The sequence below is a fragment of the Pipistrellus hanaki genome (assembly GCF_964339955.1).
Source record: "Pipistrellus hanaki genome assembly, chromosome: 7".
NCBI lineage: Eukaryota > Metazoa > Chordata > Mammalia > Chiroptera > Vespertilionidae > Pipistrellus > Pipistrellus hanaki.
In genome coordinates, this window is record NC_140509.1 from 15,052,344 (window position 1) to 15,064,904 (window position 12,561).

Below are 12,561 nucleotides of genomic sequence, written 5' to 3' on the forward strand. Positions count from 1 at the left end.
ACCTAATAAAAGATGGCTGCCCCCATGTGGTCAAAGATGGCTGCCCCCATGTGGACACAAGATGGCTGCCATAAGATGGCCTGCAGGGGAGGGTAGTTGAGGGCAGAGTGACCAGGCCTGCAGGGGAGAATAGTTAAGGGGGACCAGGCTGGCAGGGGAGGGCAGTTAGGGGTAATCAAGCCAGCTGGGGAGCAGTTAGAGGTTGATCAAGCTGGCAGAGGAGTGGTTAGGGTGTGATCAGGCTGGCAGGCAGAAGCAGTTAGGGGAAATCAGGCAGAGGCAGGCGAGGGATTGGCAGCCAGCAGTCCTGGATTGTGAGAGGGATGTCCAACTGCCTGTTTAAGCCTAATCCTAGAGGGGTCCCAGATTGGAGAGGGTGCAGGCTCAGTTTAGGGACATCCCCCCTCCGCCCCCCATGCACAAATTTCATGCACCAGGTTTCTAGTATTAGACATAAGTAGCCTCATGCTGTATTTTTACTGCACTCCAGCCCCTTTACAAAATAGTCAGCTTATATGAAAGTAATTTGCTTATTTCTATAAACATTCGAGAAAATTTTATTATTTCAAAAAACAACGATGAATATTTGAAAAAAGAAAAGTTGAAGTCATGATAGTTACTAATTTCATGATATGGGAAGATTACAAAATTTCATACAACTAATATAATTGTATCAGTTTGGTTATAGTTAAGACTTATAAGACAGGCACTGAGCCATGTACTTTATATTTGCTACTAGGGGCCCAATGCATGAATTCATGCACCTTGAAAGGAACTGTGGGCCACAAGGTTGGGGTGGGCACAGGGGCAGGTCTCAGCTCATCCTCCATGCCCCAGCCTGGCCCCTTCAGCTGCGGCCCCCAGACCCCCGTCTGCTGGCAGCCCTGTTCACATCACTGATGCCACTCCCATGTGCCAACGACAGAGCAGGCCCCACTTGCACCTGCTGATGGCGCAAAGCAATTGGGGCTGGCGTCAGCAGTGGGTGTGAGTGGGACCAGCACTGTCATGGGGTGTTTGCAGTGGCTGCTGCCCCAATCACCCTTCAGGAGCAGGGGTGGTGGAGAACCCCTCATGGCGATCAGGACTAGCAACCACTGCTTGCACCTGCTGATGGCACTGAGTGATTAGGACTGGCACTGGGCGCTGGCAGCAGGTGTGAATGGGATCAATGCTGGCAATGGATGAGAGAGGCAGCTGCTGGCCCTGATTGCCCCTCAGGAGCAGGAGGAGGTGGAGAAGCCCCGAGAGGCGATCAGGGCTGGTAGCCACCATTCACACTCACTGATGGCGCCAAGTGATTGAGGCTGGCACCAGGCACCGGCAGTGGGTGTGAGTGGTGGCTCCAGCACCAGCAGATGTGAGGGGAGCTGGCGCTGGCAGCAGGAGCCAGTGGCTGGTGGGACCGCAGCCTACAGGAGCAAAGAATTTTTAGTAACTACCAGAGGCTCGCCCTGATACAGTAACCAGAGCCCCACCTTGGTCTAGTGCCCCTGCACCCCTTCTCCACCATCCCACCACAGCCAATGCCCACCATGTTCCACACTCTGCTGCCTGCTGCTGATGCTCGCCATGATCTGCGCATACCTCTGATGGTCAGCGCATGTCATAGCGACCTGTTATTCGGTTGTTCCACCATTTGGTCTATTTGCATTTTAGGGTTTTATATATATAGATCACATGTGTCAAACACAAGGCCCGCGGGCCAAATCCAGCCCGCCAGGCCTTGCAATGTGGCCCGCACTGCGCTGTCATCACTGCACTCCACTGTCAGTTTATGACATTGTCAGTTTATGACTGTTCAGTAAACCATTCGGCCCGCGATTTAGGCTGGATTTTAGATTTTGGCCCCTTCTCTGATTGAGTTCGACACCCCTAATATAGATAATCTCCCAATAATTCCATGAGATGGGCATTCTTATTTTGCCATTATTTCAAAGAGAAAACAGGTTTCAAAAATTTGGTGACTTAGATAAGGCTGGGTTTAAACCCAGGAAATCTGATCTCAGTTCTTACACTGTGTTTCAGAGGTTATGACAAGCTATTAAAATAATATGTTGTAATTTATAAATTCAAAGTTAAAACTAAAGGACTAATTTCAGGAATTATACCCCAAAACTCTTTATCAAAATAAAATACTCTTTATCAACTTCCTCATGACCCGATAATGTAGGCTACACTGAAGATCAAAGGATAAAATAAAATGTTAGGCAAGAAAATGCTTTACAGAATTAAAACTCTGAGAAATGCTAGCATTCATTACCACTCACATGGATTCTTGGGTTTGAAACTACTCAGCATCCCATATTACTGATTAGATATTGGCTGAGACTAGGGTTTTGCTAACTCAAAAATTCAGTGCAGAAAATTGTCAGAAACTTTTTTACATAAAACACTCATGTCTTCTGAACTGTTTTTTTTTTTAAAACAAATTTTTAAAATATATTTTATTGATTTTTTACAGATGAGAAGAGAGAGGGATAGAGAGTTAGAAACTTCAATGAGAGAGAAACATCTATCAGCTGCCTCCTGCACACCCCCTACTGGGGATGTGCCCTGAAACCAAGGTACATGCCCTTAATTGGAATTGAACCTGGGACCCTTCAGTTCATAGGCCAAGGCTCTGTCCACTGAGCCAAACTGGTTAGAGCCTCTGCACTGTTTAATGGGATAGGAGACAGAGCTGCAAATGAAGGCTAGACCAAGACACTCATCTCTTAAAAGTACATCCTTATATTTGTTCATTAAATTCATTCAGAAAATATTTGTTAAGTAATTTTTTGGTTCTAGGCAGTTAGATATACTATAGAGAGCACAACACACATTGTTGCTGTTGTTGGGAAGATTATGTTCTGGTGAAAGTAGTGGAGGATAGATAAATAAACACAATAAATAATAACCATGCATATGAAGTAAATAAGGAGCAAGAAGAGCCAGAGAAGCAAGGGGCAGAGCTAGGGAACATGTCATTAGATAGGGTCAGTCTACAAGTCCTGACTGAGGAAATGACACTCATGCTGAATGATTAGCAAGAACAAGGGAAAGGTTCCAGGCACAGAAAACCTACAGAATTCACCAGCGGGTACACATCTCCAAAGAAACAATAGAAATATTCCTTTCTCTCTGCTAACATCTGCTAGCTACCCCCCAACCTGCTTTCACACGATAGAAAAGGAATTCATGAGCTTCCTTGAGAGCACCTTGCACCACACTTCACGCCCCTTCTCAGCCCTGGCATTTCTCACAGTGCCAAGTCAATGAATGGATGAGTGAAAACTTCATCCATCTGGCAGGTTTCCTAAAAGAAATCTTAAAACGTATGGTTCAGGGTTATGTCAGCTAAAAAAGGGACTTTGAAAAATCCCTCTTCAGAACCAATGAGAAATATGGTAAAAATAGCCAGGATCACTTTTTCAGAACTCTGAAAATTAACCACAGGCTTACAGCAATTCAGGGAGTGCAAATCCAAGAAAAATGGCTGAATCTTGGTAAAAACAGCAAGCTTAATGACATTTTAGCTTGCCCCTATTGTCACCCCTCCCCTCAAGCTCCCCAGTAACCTTGAATATCGATATTTGCATTCATATTGCAATCAGTTGCCCTGCAGCCACCAGAGGGGGGAGGATAGGGTTGGAACTTCTGCGAAGCTTCATTCCTAGAAAATTATCTTTACGTTACCTGTGTGGCAGTCTCCTGAAAAATCCCACTTGCCAAGACTATCTTGGCCTGACCTGACTTAGGGCTCCCCAGTGGAAAAAGTCTTTTCCTCCAGGATGTTGGCTGAAAACTTTTAAAGATAACTGTTTAACTTGGCAGCTACCTGAAGCAATAGATAACAGTTGGGACAAAAACAAGTAAACCAAAAATATTCAAATAAAAAGCTAGGAAATGAAATGTCCTATGGGCTTTGAAGAGTTCCAGGACATTCCTGGAAATATGGAAGGCTTTGTTCTTGTGTAGGACTGAACAAATGCCCAGGGCTTTACTCGTGCTCTGAAAAGACATGAGAAGTCCCAATGTTTCAACAAGGGCTGGCTTTGAGGTTCTGTGCAAGCAGGAAGTAAAAGCTAAGGCAGAATTGTCAATTGCTTGGCCATGTGTTGAAGTAGGCCTCAATATGCGCACAGAGTCCCTTGCCAAAGAATGGGAGAGTTATTGGTTATCAATGTAAAAGTACTCCACCCAGCCGAAACCGGTTTGGCTCAGTGGATAGAGCATCAGCCTGTGGACTGAAAGGTCCCAGGTTCGATTCTGGTCGGGGCATGTACCTTGCTTGCAGGCGCATCCTCCGTTAACGGTGTGCAGGAGGCAGCTGATTGATATTTCTCTCTCGTCGATGTTTCTGGCTCTCTATCTCTCTCCCTTCCTCTCTGTAAAAAATCAATAAAATATATATAAAAAAATACTTCGCCCAAGTATCTGTTGACCACTAAACTAACAAAGCAGAGACATAAGTGCCACATATGATAAGGAATACAAACTAAATCATTAAATGAACAACAATAAGCAGAAATAACAATAAACCTGAGAAGAGAATCTGATTTCCAGAGTTGCCACATTATGATATTAAAAATATCCAGTTTTCAGCAGAAACCGGTTTGGCACAGCAGTAGAGCCGAGTCGGTCTGTGGACTGAAAGGTTCCAGGTTCGATTCCAGTCAAGGGCATGTACCTTGGTTGTGGGCACATCCCCGGTAGGGGGTGTGTAAAAGGCAGCTGGTCGATGTTTCTCTCTGATCGACGTTTCTAGCTCTCTATTTTTCTCCCTTCCTCTCTGTAAGAAAAATCAATTAAAAAAAAATCCAGTTTTCAGCAAAAAAATTGTAAGACATGCAGAAGAAAATATGAAATAAGACATGAAACAAAAAAATACTGACCATACACAGAGGAAAAAAGCAATCAATATAAACTATCCCTGAAAAAAGACAGATATTGGGCTTACTAAAAAAAGACTTTAGATGTTTTAAATATACCCAAAGAACTAAAAAAAAATCAAGTCAAAGAACTAAGTAGAGAATATCAATAAAGATATAGAAATGATAAATAATAAAGATTAGAATAGAAATAAATTAAGTATAAACTAGAATATCAAAAGAAAAAATAAAATCAAACAAAACAGACAAAACCAAAAGTTAGTTCTTTGTCCACAATACTGGCAACTCTTTAGCTACAATGACCCAGTGGGAGGGAGGAAAAAAAGAAAAAGAACACATTACCAAAATGAAAAGGAGAGATGTTTTCCTTGTGACCTAACCATGAAAAAGGATTATGGGGAATACTATAAATAATTGTATGCCAACAAGTTAAATAACCTAGATAAAAGGTTATTTCAAAATAACTCAAGAAGGAATGGATAATGTGAATATCCTTGAAGTAGAGATATTTAATTTCTTTAAAACCCTATCACAAAGAAAATATCTGGACTAGTTTACTTAACTAGTGAATTCTACCATATGGTTAATGAAGAATTAACACCAATCCTTTAAAAATCCTACCAAAAATTAAAATAAAATAGAATAGGGAAAGTTTCTGAAGATATTCTATAAAGCTAGAAGTATCCTAATATCAAAACCACCTCAAAACATGGCAAGAAAACTATAGACTAATATCCCTTATTAAAGTTAGTATAAATTCCTCAACAAAATACTAACAAACTGAATCCAGAGATATATGAAAATTATATGTCTTATATGGATTATACTCTGTGATTAAGTAGAATTTATCTCAGGAATACAAGGGTGGTTCAACATCTGAAAATCAATTAAAGTAAAACATAGCAATATAAAACATTATGTTAAGTGAAAGAAGCTAGACACAAAAGACCAAGTATTCAACAGTAGTAGCCTTTATCCTTAAACTTGTTTTATAAGAAAGTTAGGCAAAGTGTCTGTGAGTGAGTTTTGAGGTGAGAGAGATGCAGAATTGGAAATTCACTGAAGACATCTCCAGGAAGGAAATAGTGATTTTGTGATAGAAAAGAGCATACAAATGGGAAAACTGCCATACAGAGTCAGATCCTTGTTCCATGCACTCTAATGTTCCTTCTTTGATAGGATCCTTTGTATGGGTACACGGATATCTTCCTTGATATTAACCATCAAAGACCTGTAGTCTCCTCTCACAACATCTAAATTCCTGAGCTACTACTATGGCTTATGCATGTGTTGATCCGAAATACAGAGGCATGGCAAGAAATATTGATATTTTTTTTTATAAATTGTTTTCAATTCTACAATAGTCTCGTAAACAGGAAGCATTGACATAAGTATAGCTGGTACTACATTTGAAGGAGCAATTTTCTGTCAAAGGAAAACAATAGGCTCTAAAAATAAACAGAACACGGAGAAGAGAAAAAGATTTCTCTTTCTCCATTAGCACTGTGTTCAATAATTCAAGCTTCAAGCATTGTAGACATTTAGATTAATGTCATATTTAATTGTTGTGCTTAGGGTCAGAGAGGTTTCCCACACTATTCCCACCATTCCCATCTGTACCTTTTTATTTCCTAAAGACCAAGAATTTGGAAAGTCCTAAATGAGGACAAGGCTCTAATGAGGAAATGGTACGGGAGAATTTGTGACAATCAAGGACACATTCCTTCTTATCATCTGAAGACATGCAGGTATGCGCATACATTTCCATTAGCTTTGCCTTCTCTTCGATTTTCTAAAATATGGCCAAATCTACCTTGTGAACACTCTTGGTCCTCTATGAAGGTATTGCTCACAATTTCTAAGCTGAGATCCAGCGCCTGCTGATTCACACTCAAGGTTCAAAACTGTAGGGCTCAGCCTAAACCGGTTTGGCTCAGTGGTAGAGCGTTGGTCTGCGAACTGAAAGGTCCCAGGTTCGATTCTGGTCAGGGGCATATATGTTGGTTGCCGGCACATCCCCAGTAGGGGGTCTGCAAGAGGCAGCTGGTTGGTGTTTCTCTCTCATCGACGTTTCTAGCTCTCTATCTCTCTCCCTTCCTCTCTGTAAAAAATCAATAAAAATATATTAAAAAAAAAACAACTGTTGGGCTCAGATACTCACATTGGTCAAGCCAATTTGCTTTTTGGTTTAGGTCAGCAAGAAGTAGTCAAAATTAAATTAAAAATTCCAAATAAGATATTTTTAGCAATCATGAAGGGGGAGAGGAAAAGTGTTAATTGTCATGATCCTTTTTATCCAATTATTATATTGTTTTCTTCCCCAAAACCAAGTCATTTGTTACTCTTTTCATATTAGAATGCATAATTTGACATACTAAGTTTTTTTTAAATGTACTCCAAAACAAGTCAAATTATACTGAATAAACAAGTAGCTTAGCCCTCTCCCTTCTAGATATTATTTCTGCTTTTTAAAACAAATTACAAGAAAAGAATGGAGTCTGAACCAAAAAAGAAAGGGAGCAATTCCTATCTCTGGCATTAACCCCAAAATCTCTAACAACTGTAACTTTTAAATGAATTCCTTTGGTGGTAGAATGTTGTCTGATTTACCTACCCCATTAGTACTGTTATGTAATATATGCACTATGCATCATATTACTTTTATGAAACAAGGAAAATCCTGAATTCCAAAATTATGGACTTGCAGTTCAACTGAAGTAAGGGGCCCAAAGACCAGGAGAAAAAGCCCTGTACATCATATATTTAAGTTTACGTAGGGAAGTTGGGCAAATCACCATCTCCCTAGCATTTATGTCATCATTTGGAAAATAAGAGAGTTAGGCAAGCTGACCTCTATAATCCTTGATAATAATTAAATTCTAGGATTTTACCTGACCCATGTAAGTCCTACCACACATAAATTATGTTCAATTTTGGACTATATGGAATTTCTATGAAATTACGGGCAGTTGACTTTGCTCGCGATATGTAATGAGCACACATTATTTGATGTCTCTTCACTTATGTAATTTAATTCCGTTTTAGTACCTGCTGCACCAAACACAGATGATATGCCTTCCATAATGGCCTTGTAAAGTCTGGGTTGAGAGAGGATAAATCCAAGTGTCCAAAATGCAATCTTAAAAAGAAAAACATACATAAAAAATTATAACCTTTTTTGAAAGTAAACAAATGCAGACTTAGTATTAGGCTCAAACATATGTATTACATTCAATAATATTTTAAAAAAATAAAAAATAAATAAAAGAAGCAAGGAGATTGTATAAATTAAACTTAAAAGCACATTAGTAAAGAGCATCTTTGAAAACAACTAAGTTTTATGAACAAAAGAGACAGTATTCATCTCTAAGAGGTCCAATTTATAATTTTATTCTCACTAAAGTTTCACTATGTTGTTTACATAGATTAATGTGCATGAAAAAATGTGAAAAGTGGGATTTCTTTTATAAATATACAATATAAAATATTATATAAGAATACAGTGAATATTTTTTGTTTTGCTTGTTTGTTTTGTTAATCCTCACTGTAGGATGGTTTTTTCATTGATTTTTTTTTTTTTTTTTTTTTTTTTTTAGGGAGAGTGGCAGAGAGGAAAGGTGAGGAGGGAGAGAGGGAGAGAAAGAGAGAATCATGATGTGAGAGACACATGGATTTGGTTGCCTCCTGAACACACACCAACCAGGGCCAGGGATTGAGCCTGCAATAGGTATGTATCCTTAATTAAGAATAGAACACGAGACCCTTCCGTGCAAGAGCCAACACTCTAACTACTGAGCACACTGGCCAGGGCAGGCATACAGTTAATATTTAGAAACAAAAAAACTATGCCACTTAAGAATGTTAATCCAAGTCCAAAAGAGAAATATTTTTTTAAGATTTTATTTCCTTGAAATACAAAGGAATTGTCAAATCATATTCTGCAAATGAAACATGGAAATTTTAAGTAATCCCAAGATACTATATCTAAATTCTCATAAACTAAATTATGAGAGTACTCCATATAAAAAACGGGGTCCTTTTACACCCTACTGAACATAGTAAGGTGCTCAAAAGTTCATAGATTGTTACTGAATGCAGTATACTTGCCAGTTCTCTCTCTGGACCAAACAGAAGTATTTCAGATCTTTCCTCATTGCAGTAAAATAAAATTATACTGTTACACATCTCAAAAACTAGCTTTTCCTAAAATCAGGTAAATGTTTTCCCTTCTATTTTTAGGCTACACAATATAGAAAACCTATTTAAAATCATTAGAAGAAGCTTGAATTATGCTTTCTTCTTTTTTTTTTTTCTTTCTTCATAAACATTGTATTGTGAAAGAAATTTCATCTAGGAAAACCAGTCCTGAAATATGACCCAGACAACACTTTGTGTCACTTAAATCTGTCCCTTTTGTGAAGTAACTTTGGGTACCTTAAAATAATTGAAATACTCCCCTCTGTGGTCAAAAGAGGAAGAGCAATTATGTGAAAGGAAACACAAAACCAAGGTCAATGCTGCTTATTGTTTCCCCTCTGAGACATTAAACTGCAGGGAAGGGATCGTTGTGTTAAACCCAGGCCACTACAAGATGGGGGCAAGGGGGTGGGGGGCACTTTCTGTGGCATTTTCCAGATTACAAAAGAATTACCCTAGAGGTGGATCATCTTGGAGTAAGACTCCCAGAGAGCTCTCTTCTCCTGCCTCCCCATTCAGGCCTGTTCTACATTTTTCATAGATGGAAGTGCTGAATTATTGTATTTAATTAATAGTGACTCCATACTCAATTCATCTTATTTAAAGAGTCATAGATCATGCTGGGGGTTAGGGGAAGGCTTAGTGTCATACATAGCTTTTCAGTTACGCAAAAGAAGGGCCTAAAGTTCTATGTGCTTAATTAGACTTTTAGAGATTCACCTATAATACCTTTTTATAACAAATACAAGAAATTTAGCTAAACTATAAATAGCTGCACAATGGTGCCAGTTATAATTTTAATGCTTTTTTTCTTAACAGATTTTGCTTCTAAAAATCTTTATTTTCTACTTTAGAAAACCAAATCACTTTTTAAAAAATAAACAGCATGCAAAATAAGAGTAAAAATTACATACATTACTGAATCAACAGACAAGAAGCGACCTTGAGATCTTTGTTTACCAACATGTGGGAAAAGAATTAAGAAGTGCTCCCGAAGGTACCATTTTGCCCAAGGGGTCAAATCCATGGTGAGAGCTGGGTAAGAAGGGGAAGGGCCCTGGCTCAGTGACCTTCAGAAGCAGCCACTCCCATGCCTTCCCACTGCTCTGGAGAGGTAAGAACAAAGGTGACAGGGACAGAAAGGAAAGCTCTGCCTCACTGTGTCGTTGAGCAACATTTATCCCTTCATTCAAAAAATGATTTAACAAATACTGATGGAGTCTCTATAACATGTTAGGTAGTCTTTGACCAATCACGGTAAACATAAATTGGCATAAGTCATAATTCCTGCCCAAAGAAGGTTCACATCTAGTTGGGGATATGAGATGAAAAAAAATCTCTAAATATAGAGGGAATGGGTGGCACAGACAATAAAGTGAAGGTCACTAGTGAAAGTGTTTAGAAAAGAGCTCCAGGGAAGATTTTAAAAAAGGAAAAATGTCAGTTTTGAGATTAGAATTGCAAAAATGTTCTTGAAAAGTTCTTGGAACTTGGAAATGGTTTTAGCATAGAAACAATTTCATAAATCGTGGCTAATATCTCGGGCCAGTCCACCAAAGTTCACCTGGGTGACAATGGGGCCTCCCAGGGCCCTGTACCAAGCCTATTGGAAGCTTGAGCTCTGAGCGCCACGGGCCTCTAGGCAGAGCACAGAGTAGGACAAATGCTAAGATCTGATGTGGGAACCAAGAAATGTCAGGACCACCACCTACACCTCCAGCAGGATGTTCGGCAGCTCTCCAGGCGGTGATGGAAGACCACAGAAACCAGGACAGCAGAGGCCGCGCCTGCCCTGGGGCATGTGAGCAGTCACGTTTTGGAAGCCAGGATAGTTGGTTACTAATGAAAATAATGGCTGATTGAAACCACGGCTTTACTTTTTATAAGTGAACACAGCTAACATTTATTAAGCGCCTATCTTGTGCTATAGACAGTTAGCTATTTCCGTTTATTACCAATATAATCTGCACAATGACCCTATGAGGGAGATATCATTAAATCTATATTACAGATGAGGACACTGAGGCTCAGTGAGGTTCAACAAAGTACCGGCTGTCACCCTGCACTGGGATTTGGCTTTGGACCTGACCTAAAGCCTTCCAGGTCTCTGCCTACATACCAGCTGCCCCTTGGATGTGCCAACAACAGCCAGCAAGATGGAACTTTGAACAATCATCAGACACTTCCTTTCTGAAGTTAAGGATTTAAATTCTTTCAGACCACTGCCAGGAACAAATTCCAATGTGCTGACTTCCCCAGAGTCAGATCAATGGGGCTTTGTGTCCCTGTCCTCTAGGGGACTGTTCTAATGGGATCTTGAAAATCAATCCTGTGACAGGAGTGGCTATTTTGTTGCTGCTTTGGAGTTGTTTTCATGTTCCTTTTTAATTTTGCTATTGCTTCATCAGCTTCCAAGAAAATTATGTAAGGAAAAATCAAAGATTAATATTCTTTGTACATAAAGAAGGGGAAAGGATTAATTAGACTATTTTATATATTCTAGTGATTGACACGCATTTGGGCAGAGAAGCTGAAATGTCTATTTCTGCTCTTTACCCAATGAGTTTGAAGCAGGTTAAAGGAAACTAGAATGTCAGTAGTTAGAAAGCCTTTAATAGCCTGGACCTTCATAAGAGGAAGAAGATATAAATAATACTTAACATATTTTATTTCTTTTTGTTTGAAGAAAAAGAAGAAAAATGACCACATTTATCATTATAGATGATCTGAATGTTCCTGTTAAGGAGAAAAATAAGTGTATAAAAAAGGTCACCCTTTAATTTCTCAGATAATGTAAGTGCAGCTTAGGTTAATGTGAAATCCTCCCAACACAGGAAGGCAGCCAGTATGGAACCTGAAGAGACAGACAAAGCTCATTAATAGCGATGGGGGCGGGGGGGGGGGCTTTAATCGAGTTCATAAGAACTTTTAAAAAATTAGTGTCCACTCTCTTCAGAAGTATTGTGCGTTCTGGTGCCACCAGCTCCATTTACAGGGAAGCTTACAGGACCAAGATGGCAGGTAATACAAACAGGAGGAGACGGGGATGGGAAGACAAAGAACTCATATTCAATAGATACCAGATGGGCTTATCTCGAATCCTCAACAACAACCTTGCAGAGAAATGAGAGTTACTATTTTTATTATTGTTATTATTATTTTTAAAATATATTTTATTGATTTTTATACAGAGAGGAAGGGAGAGAGACAGAGAGCTAGAAACATCGATGAGAGAGAAACATCGACCAGCTGCCTCTTGCACACTCCCTACTGGGGATGTGCCCACAACCAAGGTACATGCCCTTAACGGGAATCGAACCTGGGACCTTTCAGTCCACAGATCGAAGCTCTACCACTGAGCCAAACCGGTTTCGGCGAGAGTTACTATTAATAAATACCAAGTCCTAGGACCTCACTAGGAGTTTCTTTATCCCCTTTTTACAGAGAAGGAAATGGAAGCTCAGAAGTGAAATTACCTCCGTGAGATTCT

At 39.6% G+C, this 12,561-nt stretch overlaps 1 protein-coding gene across 1 annotated transcript in view; it reads right to left on the minus strand.

The window, feature by feature from the left end:
- The window catches only part of CYP39A1 (cytochrome P450 family 39 subfamily A member 1), a 72,582-nt gene that overhangs the window by 37,769 nt on the left and 22,252 nt on the right, over positions 1-12,561 (minus strand). The window contains exon 7 of the mRNA XM_084889829.1: positions 7,923-8,013. Within this exon, the coding sequence (XP_084745955.1) occupies positions 7,923-8,013 (91 nt within the window). The remainder of the gene's footprint in view (positions 1-7,922; positions 8,014-12,561) is intronic.